A 19,038-nucleotide genomic window follows, 5' to 3' on the forward strand; every position below is an offset into this window, starting at 1 on the left:
ACAATCTATGTCACTCTCTCTCTTAAATATGATCCCATTGTATTGTATTTAAGAAAATATTTAAATTAATAAAAAAAATATAATTGGTTGTAAAATATTAAACCTATATTTTGGATCAATCATGTTAAAGAAAATACAAGAATAAAAAGATAAAAAGAATCACCCACTATCTTTTGTCTATCTATCATTGTGAGAATGGAGAGCTAAAATATACCTCCAAAGTAATTATAACTTTTTTGCTTTTACACTTATCATAAGAATCTTAATAATCATTAATACCAAATTTTATGACATTTCAATTTTTGGAACTGTTTTTATTTAGAAGAAATAATATAATCCCCACAAATTGTCTTACTCAACTTTACTAGCTAGATTTGGTTCAAAAGCCATAGGCTTGTAAATTTTTCCACGGCTTTTAGGACAGCTGGGAAGCCAACTCCATGTATTATCAATTAAATTGTAAACAATCACCTCTACCGGATCTGATAATCTAGACATTGGATAGGACGGTACGAAACACACATTATCCCCCACTCCGATGCAACAATGCCGTAGAAATTCCATTCCATAAATTGACCGAAGCTTATGACGCCATTCTATGAAAAACACAGAAGGCATTCGTGCAATCTCCACCCATTTCCACGACTTTGACTTTGACTTTGAGACAGTTCCATTGGGGCGGCCCTCATTCTTAAACTCCCAGATGATAATCTCCACTGTCCGCCTATCTGTATCTGTATCTGTATCCATAGCCGCCTCCCCTTCGCCTTTTCCACCAGCTTGTTCAGGCAGAGCTGGCGGCCATGCCATAGCGACTAACAATAGACGGGACCCACATGTAATCATCCGCGGCGTAGGCGCGAGATAATCCGTGAGATAATCCCGCACTATTTGAGGGAATGGTGCAAACAGCGCGGGAATGAACTTGGGCTCTACATTTTCATCTGAACCGTTTGGCTCTGGTGGCATGGTGAAACACACGATGCCAATAACTGTAGAAACCGTTACGCCCACTTCCACCGAAAAATAACTGTAGAATGAGCCGTTGCAGAAAATGAGATCTAGGTCTATCCTTACATCCTCTGAAAAGTATCCCACAATATTCCATGTCTTTTTGGAAGGTTCGTAAATTTGCACCAACTGTCTCTGCCTCAGCCAATTTTCGTCCGATTCCTCGTACCCAACAGCCGCAATTTTGTATGCAAAAGTATGGTCAGATTTCTGATTCTCATAGGGGAATATGCATTCAAAGAAGGGCCAATTCTGTGGTAATGGAATATCGACGAACGATTGTGTATAAGGATTGCAGAGCCTGCGAGTCGCTTTGTTGAAGAAATCGAGTCCGCCGAGGAATATTAGTCCTCCCACAGACTGTTTGTAAACATCTCTCCTCCAGGTTTCCGGTATCCAGTCCTCCAGGAAAGAAAGGGTAAAGCAGGACTTAACCCAAGTCCGTGTGTGGAAACAGAACGCTGTAAATGGCGTATTGATATTCTTATTGAACAGAACAAGCCGTGGCTGCTGTTGCCTGCTGCTGTCAGCCCATTTTGTTAAAAAGTAGTTTGAAGAAAGAAAATGCTTCCATTGCTTCGAGATGATGCGATAACTATACACATATTCCACGGGCTGCCGAGCTAATATCTCCGCTTGAAGATCAACCGATTCTGCCCCCCACCTACCAACAACACCCGTTTCTTCCGATTCCATATTTATAACTCAACTGGACCAATACACAGACGCGAAGATTTGCGTAAGTCAACTGGATCAATACACAGACGCGAAGATTTGTGATGGCAAGAATGATGCATTGAACCATTCTTGAATTACAATTTTTAATAATTAGGCCGATAGGCCTTTCTTTGAAAGGGACCTTTCGTCGTCCTTTTCTTTCTGGCGCTGACATCTGGCCAACGACACCTGGCGAACTCCGTTTTCGTTTATACTCCGTTTTTGTTTTGTACTCCGTTTTCGTGTTTGTGCAGGAAACGAATACCTAACCTCCCTCGCGAACTCCGTCCTGCATATCGGCTTGCATATCGGCACTCTTGCAGAGCTTGTATAAGCTGTTCCGTGCTGCTGTTCCGCGAGCTTCCGGATCTCATCACGGCCATTTTCATTAATCTTGCTCTCGGAATCTGATGCGCCCGCGCCTGCCGGAACAGAAAACACCCTGTTCAACGAAAATCCATCCATATTTTGCTCTTCATGTCTTCTCCACGCCCTCTGCAATAATGTCTTTCTGCTTTTCCACTCACTGCTGCACTATGTCTCCAGTTTTTGCTGTCTTATCTGCTTATCTGCGTTCTGGGCTTATTGCTGGCTCACTCTGCATATTCGAAAACCCTTCTGCGTTTCTTTGGTTGATATTTTGTCCGCATCTTTGTGCTCGTCCTCGACCTGAAGCCCGCCACAGCAAATACGTCTCACTGCATCGATATCCGGTATCCAAGGTATGTATGAAAACTGATATTTTTCCCACTTGCTTTCTGACTTGCACGACAATTGTTCAAGGATACACTTCGTCTTGCTTTTACTTCTTTTCCAGGTTGGAATTCTAAGTGTCTCTGTTCCCGGTTAATGTTTTAATTATTGGCTGTGGGAGCTCTGCATAACTGTTATGGGTTTTTCTGGAGTTTCAAGGCCCTCAACCTACTTTATTGTATGAACATGTTGCATAGACCTTCAGAGGTGCTGTGAGAAATTTTCTAGGAGAGTTTCGATCTGTATGCATTATGTTATCAGGGTGGCACTGCTGCTGTTTGACATCCACACTGGTGGTGCAAGCCAGAAGCCAATGGAAGACAGCACTCATAAAAGCATTGAAAGCTTCCAGAGACCTAGCTCTCAGTTTCCTCAAGAGACACATTACTCTCTTGGGCCTCCAAATCTTCATCTTTCTCTTATCTCTCTCATAACACTTCTTTGTTTTCTCTGCCACAGTCTCCTTCTTAGAGAAAGTGTAACTCCTGATATACATTTGTCTGCAAGTGTAGATGCTCTCCTTATATGCTCTCATGGGCTTCTTAATCATACGGTTGTTCTCCTTCATACCCAAAACGCGAACAAACTCTGCCTCTGAGTCTGGCCATTGGTATAAGCTCAGGAAGCTGAATCTCACAGGAGCCTCTACATAATCTTTCAAAGTATAGGCGGGCCACTCCGCTGCCTTGATGTACACGCAGGCTATACCAAATTCTATGATTTAACGGAATTATTAGACCACTGGTCCCTTTTCCGGCACATATATTCCTTTCAGTGGTTCAAATTTCCCTTTCCCATGATGAATCCATTGTATTATGTTTTATGATGGCACGTGATTAGCCTTTCCATAACCTTAGCCTGCTGGAGTGTAGGGACAACCTTCTCCATAGAGCAGGTAATGCATTGGTGACTGTAATTGGTATATATGTTTGTTAGGGTTTTAAGGTAACAACCTTCTCCATGGAGAATGTAATGAAGGTCTGACATTGGATGCCACCTGTTTGGCCATGCGGTCGTTAAAACTGTACTTCGTGGGGTGGATAAAGTGTTAAAATCTGTCAAATTCACCTAAGAGTTACCTGTGAGTGTCGGCTGCTTTAATTACCATTTATATACGCCACTACTTTCACTCTGATTACGAACCCTGCCCCTACAGTTCACTTCGCACATAGAAGGTCGGACCTTCACTTCTCCCATGGTCCTCAAACTGCACATGGGCTTATCATGTGGATAACTCGCAAAGGCATCATCTGAATATTGATTCGGGTGCTTTTTTTTATTACCTTCTTTGTTTCGCTTTCATCTGAAATCCATGTGGGTGTTCGAGACTAAGCTTCTAATTGCTTTGAAATTAATCTGGGAATTTGGGTATGGGCAGCCTTGAAATCTAGTGTTTAAGAAAACAACACTCACAGGCCTTTTGATATCTAGGTGATCGAGATTGTCACAGAGATTCTCACCACTTGTTGGGATTGGAATTGTCGTCCCACTAGAACATATGATGATGTCAAGGGAAAAGAACAAGGATGTACAGGCCCCGGACTCGTCTGCCATTGAAATTCCATGCCCTCTTGCAGAACCAGGAGATGGTGGTGGTGATAAAAAAAACGATGGAGCTGTGGTTGTTTCTGCTTCTCAAGAAGAAGCCAAAATGATCAATAGTAACATCAACAAGGATGGGTGGGAAGCAGCTCGTGCATGGTTGATGACATTGCCCAGGCGGAGGAATGTCATGCACAATGAGATCGAAGATTGGCTTCAGAACAACAAGCACAATCTCTCTAGAGAAATCATCACAATGCCGCGTCAACAGCTTTACCGATACTTTGTCAACCAGCACAAGCTCATTCGCAGAGCTGACCAGCCACAGTCGCCCCAACAACAGGTACTCACTTTCATCTTTTTTGTTTTTTTGATAAGTATGCTTTTTCTTAAGTCACTAGGAGATATGAACCCCACTTCATAATACACGACAATACCCACTTTAACAAGAAGAGTGATTTGAACTTTGTACCTTTACCGACTGATCATGCATTAATACCTTTAATCTCAATCTAATTTTGAATTTTCATTTATATGGGTGTAGTACATTTCTGAATTTCCATTTATTTGGGTGCGGTGTAATTCTGAATTTTCATTTACTTGGCTTTCACAGGATAGATTTATGCCTTTTCTTTTCCAAAATTTCCAAATAATATCTCTGGTGAAACCCAAAAGATATTTTCCCACATCTGTGAAAGGCAGCTCGTGTGCCAAATACAGAGGGGTTTGAGCTAGCTGAATTAGCAGCAGCTTTAGAACCAAGTCCACCTCAGCTCCTCGAACTGTAGCAAAGCTAACAAAACCACCTTATAGAATGTTTGAGCTAGCTGAGTTACCAGCAACTTTGGCCGCAACTGGTTAAGCTAAATGGTAGATTATGTTTAAATCTATTTCAATTTCCAGGTTTCTATATTGGCAAGTTCCTACAGTTTTTTTAAATCTGATTTATTAATTTTTTTTTGGTCTTGTGCAACTTAAATCTATTTCAATTTCCAGGTTTCTATATTGGCAAGTTTTTGCAGTTTTTTTAAATCTGATTTATTAATTTTTTTTTTTGGCAATTTTGAAATTGTGTTCTCATAATTGAGTGATTTAGTCAGATGGGTTAATTTGAGTGGTTGAGTGCTTTAAGCTTCTTAGATTAGATTCCGCATTCATGTCATATCTTCTTCGACTATAACTTTGTATTGTGCTGAAATTGATGAATTGCAGGTACTCCTATCACAGGAAAAAGAAACCTCTTGTTCTATTATGGAGACAACCTTGACACTGAATGCCATTTCTCTATTGCTGAATGGTTGCACCGAGATTCAACCACTACTTCAAATAATCGATGTAGGTTCTGTTACCTCATTGAAAACAACATCCTCGCACTTCCACATTACTCTATCTGATGGAGCACATCAACATAAGACTTTGTTACCATCCGCATATGGCCCACAAGTTGTCTCTGGAGACATCCAAATTGGATCAATAATTCTGCTCAAAAAAGCAGCTTGCACGGTGCTCCAAAACTCCTCGTAAGACCCACCATTTGAAACCACCCTCTTTTACTTTAGCCGCCTAGCCGTTTTTTGCAACAGAAAAAGGAAAATGCAATCTTTATTAATTCATTTCTTACTTGTTTACATAAGGTCCATCCGAATCGTCGAGCTGGAAGTTGTGAAGCGCTCAGCAGTTTTGATGAAGGACACATCAACGCTGCAACATGCACAGGCGGGTTCAGCCCAATCTAGCTCTTCGTCAGCTGAAGATCCCTTGCCCTCTTTAGTTACTCCACCACCTACGGCAACAACGACAACAATTCCATTCACAACACTCAACCCTTATCGAAAGTATTGGTCTATCCAAGGCAGAGCATCTGCAAAGACGTCATTGAAGGCATACAACAATGTGCGAGGCTCAGGAAAAGTTTTCGGATTTGACCTTATCAACCGTGATAAGGAAGAGATCCACCTTTCTGCATTTGCTGAACTGGCCGAATCTCTTTACAATCTAATTCAGGTTGGGCAATTATACATTGTATCAAATGGCACAGTGAGAGAAGCAAATCCAAACTACAACCACCTCAAGAACAAATGGGAGATTTACTTATCTGCTGCTTCCATTATCAATCCATGTCCTACAGATGATCCAACGTTTCCCTACCAAAGCTTTCACTTCAAGAATATTGCTGAAGTAAGAAATGCAACTCCAAATACAAATGTGGATGTCATTGGTGTTGTTACTTCCACATCACCTGCATCAACAATTCGACGAAAAGATGGAAGTGAGACATTAAGGAGAACACTCATACTGAAGGACATGTCCGGTTTTAGCATTGATGTAACATTATGGGGAGACCACTGTGACTATATCGGACAGCATCTTTCTGATTTCTACTCTTTTGACAACCCACCAATTCTTGCAATCAAAGGAGGGCGCGTGTCTGAATTTAATGGCACCACGATAGGGACAATACCAACAAGCACTCTCACATTAAATCCACAGGTTCCAGAAACTCAACAACTACATGCATGGTTCCGTGAAACCGGCTGTAGCTCTTCTTCTCCATCTTTGAGTAGAAACTACGGTGCTTCTTCGAAACGTGCCCTGCCACGAAAGACACTTCATGAAATTGCTTTGATGCAGCCCTCTGATAAAGCGGTCTGGGTTTCAGTTCGAGCAACAATTACTGCTCTTCATATGGATGACTTCTACTTTCTAGCATGTCCACTAGATTTCAATGGCAAACAATGCATGAAGAAGGTTGTGGAGCATTCCAATAATCTTTGGCATTGTACAAAATGTAACGGTGACTTCCCAGAATGCGACTACTGTTACAAACTCAAAATTGAACTCCATGACCACACCGGGAATCTACAGAACGTCACAGTTTTCAGTGACGCAGGGAACGAGCTCATGGGCATCACGGCTAAAGACTTGTTCCTACTTTCTATCGAACCAACTGATCTACAAGAAATTTGTGGCCGCATTTCAGGACATCGCTTCCAGCTAACACTTTCCATTAAAACCGATTACTTCAACGGTGTTCAACGCTTGCAACCAATAGTGGTCAATTCAGAAGAAATTCAATATGCCTCTGCATGCAAGGAAGCGCTCACTGACATTGAAGCACTGTCCGCTTCAAAACGACCTATTGTTCGCCGCCTGTGAACTTTTTCTTAGGGCTTCATCTACCATGCCTGTCTGTACATATAGAACCATTTCCACACAACTAATTGTCTCATCTTTGTAAATTACACACCCATGTTATTATGATGAAATCTATAGTTTTCATTGCAAATACTCTCTTCTAGTCATTTCAACATATGTATGTTTGCCATTTACTTTTTACGTAATATAAATATCAAAACAAAAGTTTTTTTAAGTAAAGGGAACAAAATATTTTGATTCTTGTTTCTCCCCTCTCAATGATAGATACTTAAATAACATATGATTTCATAGCATTCCTAATTGCATGTTTTCACTTCTACCTACTCTACCTATCTTCACCCATGTCGAACTAAGAAACATTTAAAACTATGTTCAAAATATAATGTTCCAAATTCACAATGGATGTGCACCCAATAAAATGAGATACCAAACATGCACTACTTGTTTACGAAAACTAACAACTATTACTTGTACTTGTTTAGATATGCCACCAAACAATCAACTTGCGGACAAAAACAAGCGGCGGCGTATTCTATATGCACAACAAAAGGATCAAATAAATGCACGACGTCGACTACTTTATGAACAACACAGAAACCCTACTACTTCCTCTACATCCCTTCCCATCTCAACTGCTCTCCCACCTATACAAACCAACCCAGCACACATTCATCATATCGATTATAACCCTCCTCTTAACGAAGAGCATCGTCGCTTTCGAGAAAGGATTGATGGACTTTCTACCTTGCATGTTTGCACAACATGCAAGGAAGCATACCCAGGCATGAAAACAAAGCTCTTCCACAATAGACTCTCTTGTTTTCGCTGTGCATCATCTAAATCTACCAATCGTTTTTCTGAACTGAACAACATGGACCCTGGAGAACAACCCTATGTCCTTCACCAATTAACGCAGGTTGAAGAAATGCTCATTGCACGTGTCAACCCCATTCTACAAGTCATTCATTCCCGTGGTGGTCAATATAAATATAGTGGCCATACAATTAGCTTCCCTCAAGATATTACCAGTATTGCCAAATACTTACCCCGGATGCTCTCTGACTTAGACATCCTCATTGTGAAAAGGCAAAATCCATCTGAAAAGGCTTACGAATTCTACGTTTGCAAATCACGTGTCCTTGCAGCCCTTGAATACAAAATAAAATATGACCCTTACTACCATGATGTTCAATTGGATTCATCTACAATTTCTACACTTCCAGATCTCCCTACAGACATTTCTTCTCTTCTCCACAGTGTAACCACCTCCTCTTTTGAACCCCATCAAACCAGTACTGATTCCACTTATAATCCTGATGATGTCATGCTACCTCCATTAGAAATCCAACCCTCTTCTTTCGTTCCAGTCCTCCCAAATTCATGTACCGAGCGTGACCACATTTCTAACTATTTGCACTCGACCCATTCAAATTCAACAAGCTCTATCGATTGGCCTCCAATATCTCCAACCGCTATAAATGAATACAACACCATCGACCTCCTTGCCATGGCATTCCCCACACTCTTCCCTACAGGCATTGCAATGATCATGCAACCAAGACTTACAAAAGTTGAAATGCATGAATATGCTTTGCACTTGCTTCACTACCATGATAACCGCTTTGGCCAACACCCAAGATTCCGCTACTATCTTTATAACATTCTAATGTGCCACCGTAGCCAAGCAACAGCGAGTGTCTTCGTGAAGAAGTACATTGAGAACAACTTGCCAACAACGGTATCAGAACTACGCCAGTGTCTTCATGAGTCTCCAGATTCAAGATTGCCAGAGCAAATAATGAGGTTTGGGTCAGCTCTACGAGGAACACGGTCTTTCTGGAACAAACGCCGAACTGAGCTGACTGACATGATCACACAAATAGGAAGCCCAACATTCTTCTTCACTCTCAGTGCAGCTGATACTAAATGGCATGACTTGCACGCGATCATGCCCACAAGTGTTCATTCCACTCCAGTCAACCCCTTCCAATGGAAAATCCAAAACATAATTAAAAACCCACATCTAACAGCCCAATATATGCATTGCAGATTTACAATATTCCTTGAAGAAATCCTTCAAAAAGGCCTCCATGCAACCGACTACTGGTGCAGGTATTATTTAATATCCATATCCCTCTACGTTAATTTTATACATTGCATATACATGTATTAACTGAATGTACCCTCCATGTTATATTCAGATACGAATGGCAACATAGAGGATCCGCACACATTCATGGCTTCCTTTGGCTACAAAATGCATCAGACATGGACACACTTGATTGGGACAATGCATTGGAAGTTGCTAATGCACAGAAATATTTCGACCACTACGTAACTGCTTGGAATCCACGTCCGGCAGAACACTGAACTATTCCGCTTCACCAGTCAACAATTCATAACCCGTGTTTCCTTGACACAGCAGCAATATTTGCATCCAATCAATTTGAAGACTACACAGAGCTTGTCAACTGCGTCCAACGCCATACAAAGTGTCATGAATCTTCCTGTCTTCGTAAGAAAGACAATGTGCTTAGCTGCCGATATGGAGTACCGTGGGAATTGAAGTCCACTTCTTCACTTTTCATTGATGATAAGGGTCATAAAACCTACGTCCCTGCTCGCAATGATGAGAGATTGAATATTCACAACGCCGATCTACTCTCTATTTGGAGAGCAAATGTTGATTGCCAACCAGTCCTTTCTCGCCATGCTGTATTGAAATATATTTCAAAATATGCAACAAAAGCAGAGACACGATCTAAGAGCTACCGTCAAATGCTATCGCGACTATCACAAAGTGCCCTTCCAGATGCACCTACTAGTGGTGTCATCCGGAAACTCCTTACAGAAACCATTGCAGATAGAGACATTGGGGCACAGGAAATATGCCATATGTTGCAAAAGCTACCTCTCTCTCTTTCCAGCCGTACATTCCGTTCTTTGAATGTCAACAGAACTGTTTTCAAACGTGTTTCGCAAGATACCGAAAATCCTGGTTCGGCACCGAACTTTATCGTTGCGTATATGAACAGGCCTGCCTCACTAGAAGCACTGCCCCTCCTTGAAGCTGCTCGCTCGTGGTCATATTCTTCCCAACGGAGAAGCAACCACTGGAAACACCTATTTCCCCCAATGATTGTACATGTCTTGCCCCATTACAATGTCATTCCTTCATCTACTAATCCTTCTTATGCCACATTCTGCTGGAGTGAATTACTCTTGTATTTCCCCTTCCGAACACTCCCTGATGATATCGGTTCAACTGATGCAGAAATTATTGCACATTGGGAACAAAAAAAGAGTGCATATACACCATGGCATGTCCATCGTGAACCTGAAAACCCACAAAGCCCACCTACTGAAGATCAACCTACCCCACACACCCCCCCTGATTCCATTCAGATGGATGAATGGCAAATCCTCTCTCAACTACACCCAGGTTACAATATTGCAATTGATGACCTCGACATGATTGGCTACCGCGACTTCGATGTCAACCACAATTGGTCACAAAATACTGTCCCTCCCCCATTGCAAGAAACCGCCATCAATTTCATTGAATTCAACCGCTCACCCATTCAAAACCAGCATCAATCATTTTCCAACCTTCTCCATGAGCATACATTATCCCCTACCCAAAGCATAGCTTTCACCGCTGTTTTTTCACACTTCAAAGCCCCCTCACCAAAATCCCCACTGAAGATCATCGTACAAGGAACAGCTGGCACAGGGAAATCCCATCTGATTAAATGCCTTCACCAAGCATTTGTGGAAAACTCGCCAGCCAACAAAAACCCTCTATTGTTACTTGCACCAACCGGCGTTGCAGCTTTCAACATAAATGCCCTCACAATTCATGCTGCCCTTTATATCCCTATCCAGACAATGCATCCTCTCGAAGGCCAGCCGCTCCTACACCTGCAAGAGCAGCTCCGTCATGTAGAATACATCCTCATTGACGAAATGAGCTTCATTGGTCCAAAAATGCTTTCTCGCATTGATGATCGTCTAAGAGAGGCATTCCCTCTTCATCGGAATACACCATTTGGTAATCACTCAATTATCCTTGTCGGAGATTTAGGCCAACTCCCACCTGTAAAAGACATTCCTTTATATGTTGGGACATCGCGTGGCACTGCACTTTGGTGCAGCTTCGACATATTCATAACACTTTCGATCGTTTTCCGTCAACAAGGAGCTAGCTTGTCCCAGGTTGCTTTTCGACAAATACTTGCAAATCTTAGGAATGGAATATCTACACTTGAAGATTGGCAACATCTAATGTCAAGAACAAGTTCCTCTCTTACACCAGCGGAGAAATGCACATTCAGCGAGTCCATGCACCTATTCGCAACAAACAACGCAGTTGTCTTGCATAATAAGAAAAAGCTCAAACAATTGAACATCCCAGTAGCACTTTGCTCTGCGGAACAACAAACACAGAAAAATCCTACTACAACAGAAGATGAGCACCTCCCTGCCAAGGTGCTCTTATGCAATGAACAAAAAGTTATGCTCACTAGCAACTTATGGGTACATGCAGGCCTTTTCAATGGCGTGCTTGGGAAGGTCATCTCAATATTTTATTCAACTGACTCAAAGCCCCCAGCATTACCATCCTTTGTGGTTGTTGACTTTCAACAATACAGAGGAACACCGTGGGACATTTCACACCCAACATATGTACCCATTCCTCCCATCACAAGGGGTGCACGCCGTCAGATACCACTTCAAATGGCATGGGCTTTAACAATACACAAGTCACAAGGAATGACATTAGACAAAGCAACAGTGGACATCGGGACCAAAGAACGCCAAGGGCTAACATTCACTGCAATTTCAAGAGTGCGGTCACTATCGGACATACACATCAATCCAGCATTCCCATTCTCCCGCATTGCACACATGCACAAGAATCCATATCTTAAGCGTAGACAGCAAGAGGAATCATTCCTTGCATCAAAATCTATGCAGTATAATACACTTTAGCCAATCATACAGCCTGCCTTCCAGATTTACCCACATGGTAAACACCAGTCACTACATACAAAAGTTTCACATAGATTCCTTGCTATCACATTTAATTTCATACACTTTTATATTCATTTGGAATCGTTTAATTTATTTCGCATTTTCAAACAAAATCGTCAAACATATTCATTGCCATTTACAGTGTTCCCTTTTCTGATGCCAACAGGTATGAATACATGCTATTTACGACAATTGTACGAGTGTTGCGAAGAAATCCAGCAACAAGAGCTTACATTACAGGATATGCAGACAAGGATCCTGCCACAACCATCCATGCCACTATACCGTTTGCGCCCAGCAATCTCGCTGTTAAAGAATATAAGGAAACTACTTAAAATTACAATTCACATCCATGAAAGGGATGCACACAGGCAGATGCGACATCAACTGCAGGAACAGCTCGCACAACATGGCAGCACAATAAACACTAACTGGTGTTGCCGATGCCATGGCCCATCATGCATATATGATTAGCGGCTCATTCTCAATGACATCTCTACATAATGCTGTTATTGTACATATGCTTACAAGCCAACAAAACTTTCATTGTATATATCTTCACTTATATATGGCATGTTTAGTTATATCTTAATAGAACTCTTCTCTGTTGTATGAACAAAGAGTATTCAAGTATGTGGTCCACTGCGCTTCGTTTTGGGTTTTATGATTCAAACAACAACTTTTTGTATAAAGAAACATGTTCTGACTTTAGATAGGTTGCCTCGGTTTTATGATTCAACCCACAACTTTTTGTATAAATAAAACACGTTTCTGACTTTAGAAAGGTCGCTGTTTACATCAACCTATTAGGGAACTTTTCATTTAGCGCTGAACCTCTCAGTATCTGGATTTCAGCAGTACCTTTCTTAATTGTTAAATTTCCCAGTATCGAATACATATATGCATTTTGGTATTCTATGGCTAAACACTTGGTTTGAAACAGTCCACTCAATGATTCCTTTTAATTCCTGTTACAGGGTCCCTTTTTTTTAGTTTTGCGGAATGAAATGTAATAGTAAACAAATTCATTGATAACAGTGAGAGTATTGGTTAGTCTTGAAATCGACACTTGCTTTTCTGTAAAGTTAACATGGATCACAGTAAAAGGATGTGCTGAAAAGAGTGTACTGGACACCATAGCTTGTTTAACAATTCATTGAGATCTTGTTCTGCTGATGCACCAAGAGAAATGGCGTGCTTCACACCCTGAGTGGTGGGAGATATTTAGCACTTTATTAATGGTGGGTGTGCTTGTAAGTTGTAACGCTAAAAGTTCAAAAAACAACCAGCTTCCTATTTCTCTAAATTATAATAGATGTAGAACCAAATTGAAAAAAGTGCTGACATAATTAAACTTTAGTAAATAAACTAGCATAGATACATCAGCCTTAGTTCTTGTAAGTGTGTAAGAGTTGAAAAAATGTGGAGGCTTATGTCCTAAGATTTAATCCTTTGTGACTCTTAGTAGATCGGGGTTTCTGTTGCCTGAGACTCTTAATACTGCCCATGTACCAGTACCAGAAACTTGTGGAACTTTTGAAGCTTCTTGGAAATGTCCAAGTTTCCATGAGGGGCCTGGGACTTATAGGAAGCCTGAAAGTCTTTAATCTAAGAAAAATGAGGAAAATTCAACCTTTAATTCATTTGTAAGCCTACCTACAACTTAGCTTATCATTCTCACTTGCTTGCAAGATACTGTGTTTTACACACAAACACATGCATGCCCCACGCACCCATTTTGAGGGGGTTGTGTTTCCAGCCTTTCTCGTGTCTGAAACCAGCACATGTTTCATGCAACTTAGGTCTGGGGTTATGATGGATATTTCCTAGCTGCATTAACATCTTAACTAAGAATGACAAAATATAATGCATATGGATATTTCCTAGCTGTCATTAACATGTCAACCAAGAATGACAAAATATAATGCTTTTTAAAAGCACGCTGAATATATGCTTTAAAAGTCAGTATGTAGTGCTCATTGCAGGTTAGTCAGAAAATAAACTGACTTCTCCAACTCCTGTTAACTTATTGCATCATGTACATATGATGGTGGCCATATTCAAGAGCCTCAAGCTTATGTTATGGATATGGATCCACCAAATTCTTCAAAAACTGGGATCCAGAAATGGCAATTACAAAAAATTATAAGAATATTTTTATAATAAACAAAAAAGAGGACTATTGCGAATAACCATAACCAAAAAAAGAGTTCTCAAGCATATTACAATTAGCCATCCATGTTCTATAACTAGTAATTTGATAAGTTATAACCATCATTGATTATTGATAGTTTTGAAGACAATTTTAGCATTTGTGAGCCACATTCACATGTTGATATATCATCGGTGAATAAAGTATTTTTCTTTATAATGAACTATTTCTTTTATTCTGGGCTCTTCAAGGTTTGTTCAGTTGACATTCTTTACTGTAGATTACAGCTGCACTAACTCATGTGTTGTACACCTTTGTTTCACCTAAAAAGTGAGCGGATCACCAAGGTTGCATCATCCAAACGAATGCAGTATGATGAAGCCCCTACTTCAATTAGTGTTCTCAGGAGTGGTTTATTTATGTGCGTACTCAGTACTTATATTTATTATTTTTTTTTCCTACTTTTAATGTAGGTAAGTGAAATATGAAAATACAAGTGCAAGGGATGTCTTGGGTTAATGCAGCAGATTAAGTGCACATAAGGTCTATCTTACTCTGATACTGCACACAATTTTCCACAGTTTATCAATTATCCTAATCTATAACATTTAGCAATTTGGTTCAACATCAGATAGTTTTGCTGCGTCCACAAACTCTTTAACAAGATAAGATAGTTTTGATATTGCATTTTAAATTATTCATTTGTCCTGTAACATCTTTTTCATATGAAAACAGAGTAACATCATTTAACCAGAGGTACTATCTGTAAGATATAGGGTGACCATCATTAAAATAGCGTCGTTGATACACTTTTTTCCACATCATTTAAAGTAGAGCTAATATTTGTAACAAATAGTAGGAGAGCAGAGTTACACTATGAGCATTTAAGCATTTATCGCCCTTCATTCACGTTTTTTCATCACATTATGAAAGCTGAGTAACATGATTAAACCAGAGTTACTATTGATATGGTCTCTTTAACATGATAAGGTTTTCCAGCTTATGTTTGCAGAAGTTAAAATGATGACACAAAGATTTTCAAAGTTGTTGCTGGTTGAAGACATGTCAGGTGGTGGTAAAGGAGTATGTACAGCCCTGGCAATATCTAATGCTTTTACACACCTCTCAGGTATAACATTTTTAATTCTGTTCTGGAATCACACAGGATTTTATGCAAGTCTTAAGCAAAATTTTTTACTTAATCTTAAGACATAAATTTTCACTTAATTTCAAGATACTAACTCCTAACATGCGGATCTCTTGTGGCAGATACTATTTTTGGAACCTCTGGTGCAGGAGAAGAAATCAATGTGGCGAATAGATGGAGTGGCTATTATCCGTTAGTGATTACATTCTTGAACTCATCCCAGCTTTCCAGAACTTTGAGCTTCATAACTCTACTATTTACATGTTTTTTACTTGCACATAAATGGTGTCATGGTATTCAAACTTCAGGTTATGGTAAGCAATTCTCTACAGATAATGTACTCGTTTCTTACGAACAAGTAGATATTGGTCTTCTTTCACGGTTAGTAAAGGGTTATTGCTGCATTTCTTTTCCTTTAAAGGTGGTTGTGTCCCTTAAGTCACTATACAAGGACAGTCTGATGCCCACATGTAGTTAATACAGAACGTATTTTGAAAACTACGCTTTAGCTTTGTAGTGCTTGAATCATCATTTCATGTTGGTTTTCATCTTTTGTTTCTCTTCTGTGGGAAATTTTGTGCCTGACTCTTGTGCTGCTTCTCATCTTCAACAACAAGAGTTTATGTGGTGAATAAGCAGATTCCATGTCCTGCCTTGTGAGGCAGCTCTCCACTGTGATAGCTTTTTTTGTAATGTCTCTGATAAAAACTTTAGACTTCTATTTCATTCTGTAATATGATGGCATTCACTCTACAAGATTAGGGGATCCACTCTACAGAGTCCATGTCATACCTTCTGAAACAGCTTTTAGTCGTCTACTTCGAATATTCTTATCAAATTTACGTCCTGAAAGAATGTTTGTTTGTTATGAACTTACCTTACATTCACTAATATTTACTATAGACAAACTCAACAACTCTAATTTAATAATCCTATCGGCCTTTGAAGCCTGCCATGATGTATTTACTTTGAGTTCCCTTTTGTCTAAAAGAATATATTCATTCAAAAGATATCTAAGAGCTGATTGCTTCTTTTCTTAGCAAACACCTGCCATGCATATGAAAGGTAATTTAATATCATATTTTTGTTTTTTCAGGGTTGGGGTGTATCCGTGTTAGTGGGTGTCCCTCATTCAGAGGCAGTGTTTGCAACGAGTCCTGTGAATTTTCTGAACGAAAGGACGTTGAAAGGAACCTTCTTTGGAAACTATAAACCTCGTTCAGATTTGCCGGGCCTTGTAGAGATGTATTTGAATAAGGTAAGAATTCAATTACTATTCAATGATGCATTTATTTGTTTGCTTAGATTTTCTTGCTAGAAATACTGTCAAACCATGGTCATCAATAGATGTTTGTTGGTCTATCAATGTAAATGACAGCACCAGACTCTGCTTCCTAGATGTAATTTAGGGTTTTAGTAGATCTTGTTGGATTTTTGGAGAAGCTTGAACTGGGTATGATGCAATTAGGTTTTTAATTGATTATTGCTTGTTGCGGCAAATAGGTTTGTAATTGGTCATTACTTGTTTCTTGCAGACGCTTGAACTGGATAAATTTATTACATATGAGGTTTCTTTTGCGGAGATCAACAAGGCATTTGATTACATGATTAAAGGAGAGGGTTTGAGAACTGTGATTAAGGTGACTGAGTAAATGTTCAAGAGGAAGCCATGAATTTTGACCTTAGAATAGTGAAAAGTCTGATACATTGGAAAGGAAGCCATAAATTTTGAGCTTAGAATTAGTGAAAATTCTGATACATTGGAAAGTGTTAATGGTTATCTATTGGATAAAGTTTTGTTCTCGTAGATTAGGACACTTCGTTTAAATATGGAATTATTTTAAATGTGGCTGGCTGCTATAAAATTTGTAAAATATGAATGCTGGATTTTGGTGGAATTTCCTGCACGTGTAACTGGGGATTTATTAACTTTTATAAAGGATTTATTTTTAGTTTATATAAATTTCTTTTAGTTATTTTAAATTTGTGTTATATTAAATTATTTGATATGACAAGATGGATGGTGGTGGTCTTTTTTGTTTAACATTACAGTATACTATTTGAATGATGTTATAAGAATGATGGCTCAGAGATATAAGAATTTTAGTTTGATGAAAGCATATAAAATATTTAGAATTCGAAGATTTAAGAGTGGTAATTTGATTGGAAAGCTTTATTGATTTTAGATAAAGAGTAATCATTAGTCAAAAGGGTTTTTGTCAAGTGAGTCTTTCTTTAAAGAAATTGGTCAGCAAAGATTCCAAAGATTGGAGTAATTAAAATTTTTAAAACTATATATTTTTGGGTTGGGTGATGATAAGACTGGTCACAAAGATATCTATCTGTGTGAGTCATTTTTCTATAGATTTGGGGGTTGAGGGTGTTTTCAGATTCACTAGTAATGAGAACAGTGAAGAATGAGAGATTATCTTCTTGGATTATATTAGACTACCTGTACATATGTTCTGTTCATTTATACTCTCAACTACTTGTACATACCTGCAAGATATGTACTGGTACAGGATGGTCAACGTGGTTACTGCCTTCGTCACTACATACCTTTATATATGCTTGACTATCTATAGAACTTTCTTCCTTTCACTAATCCTATCGGCCTCTCTTTGTACCTTTTGGGACAATTGCTAGTTATATGAATGATCATAGTTATTAAAACCACATATGAAATGTCGGCTTTACCTTTACGGTTGGTTTCCGAAACAACACTGTCAAATACATTTCTTACATTAATTAGTCATTTGTACAAAATTGAGGAAAATAAATTGAAATAATATAATAGTAATTTACATTAAAAATAGAATGGTTGGAAGAACTATTATAGATCTATTTTAATTTTAATTTTAAATTTAAGGGTCAAGGGGTATTTGTTGAGAGGGATCAAATCTCTTTTCATTCTAAAAGAGGTTTGTAAATCAAGAGATTTGATTTTTCTCAACACTTGATAGATGAGTTAAAATGGATCTAGGTTGGTTTAAATCTTCATTTAAGTAGACTACCTTCCACATCAATATATGGGTCAATACCATGGGTTCTCAATACCATGGACCATTTTTAGTTTTATTTAATTTTTCTAGGGTTATTTCTCTTTGGTTACTTTTATTTTATTTTGACCAAGTTATTTTTATTTTTATTTAATTTTTACAGGGTTATTTATATTTGGCTACTATTATTTTATTTTGACCAAGTTCACATGACATTAAATTTTTTTCTTTAATTTTATTTGTAGAAAAAATAATTTTTTATTTTATTTTAATCTTAAACATCACATTACAATGGATTGAAATATTGAGTTATTATAATAAATTTCAATAAAGAGAATGTGCATGTTCAAGAACAAATGTCATGGAAAAATGAAGTGCTTAGATAAAGTAGAGAATCATCACATGCATTACTGTATTCCTTGGATCATAGCTCATGTACACGATTGGATCATGGTTCTGGTACACAATTGAGTGAGGATATATTGGATCATGGTTCTGGTACACAATTGAGTAAGGATATATTGGTG

The 19,038-nt window shown here is 38.9% G+C and overlaps 2 protein-coding genes across 4 annotated transcripts; both read left to right on the forward strand.

Annotated features, from left to right (window-relative positions):
- Nucleotides 1–1,981: 1,981 nt before the first annotated feature.
- Nucleotides 1,982–17,475, forward strand: LOC149212460 (uncharacterized). Of its 3 annotated transcripts, XM_089391857.1 has the most exons (5): nt 3,640–4,366; nt 15,365–15,494; nt 15,635–15,826; nt 16,609–16,770; nt 17,048–17,475. In XM_089391857.1, the coding sequence occupies exons 1-4, from the start codon at nt 3,980–3,982 to the stop codon at nt 16,722–16,724; spliced, it is 825 nt and encodes a 274-aa protein (XP_089247983.1). In that variant the 5' UTR covers nt 3,640–3,979; the 3' UTR covers nt 16,725–16,770; nt 17,048–17,475. The 3 variants fall into 3 exon arrangements, with proteins under 3 accessions (XP_089247984.1, XP_089247982.1, XP_089247983.1); XM_089391858.1 differs by lacking the exons at nt 3,640–4,366; nt 16,609–16,770; nt 17,048–17,475 and adding an exon at nt 1,982–2,450 and having other exon boundaries at nt 15,635–16,077; XM_089391856.1 differs by lacking the exons at nt 16,609–16,770; nt 17,048–17,475 and having other exon boundaries at nt 3,599–4,366; nt 15,635–16,077.
- LOC149212461 (replication protein A 70 kDa DNA-binding subunit A-like) lies at nt 5,269–7,327 on the forward strand. The gene is made up of 2 exons (XM_089391855.1): nt 5,269–5,543; nt 5,658–7,327. Exons 1-2 carry the CDS (start codon nt 5,275–5,277, stop codon nt 7,177–7,179), a joined length of 1,791 nt encoding a protein of 596 aa, XP_089247981.1. The 5' UTR covers nt 5,269–5,274; the 3' UTR covers nt 7,180–7,327.
- Nucleotides 17,476–19,038: the final 1,563 nt, after the last annotated feature.

The sequence above is a fragment of the Pinus tabuliformis genome, chromosome 1_1, assembly GCF_031772625.1.
Source record: "Pinus tabuliformis cultivar Carrire ecotype Pingquan chromosome 1_1, CPIR1, whole genome shotgun sequence".
NCBI classification, from domain to species: domain Eukaryota; kingdom Viridiplantae; phylum Streptophyta; class Pinopsida; order Pinales; family Pinaceae; genus Pinus; species Pinus tabuliformis.

Excerpts from the sequence above, each read along its gene's own strand:
- LOC149212461 (XM_089391855.1), top strand. The coding sequence starts at position 5,275 with ATGGAGACAACCTTGACACTGAATGCCATTTCTCTATTGCTGAATGGT. Across the intron at positions 5,544-5,657 it reads ACGGTGCTCCAAAACTCCTC|GTCCATCCGAATCGTCGAGC; the intron begins GTAAGACCCACC and ends TGTTTACATAAG.
- LOC149212460 (XM_089391856.1), top strand. The coding sequence starts at position 3,980 with ATGATGATGTCAAGGGAAAAGAACAAGGATGTACAGGCCCCGGACTCG. Across the intron at positions 4,367-15,364 it reads CACAGTCGCCCCAACAACAG|CTTATGTTTGCAGAAGTTAA; the intron begins GTACTCACTTTC and ends AAGGTTTTCCAG. Across the intron at positions 15,495-15,634 it reads TGCTTTTACACACCTCTCAG|ATACTATTTTTGGAACCTCT; the intron begins GTATAACATTTT and ends CTCTTGTGGCAG.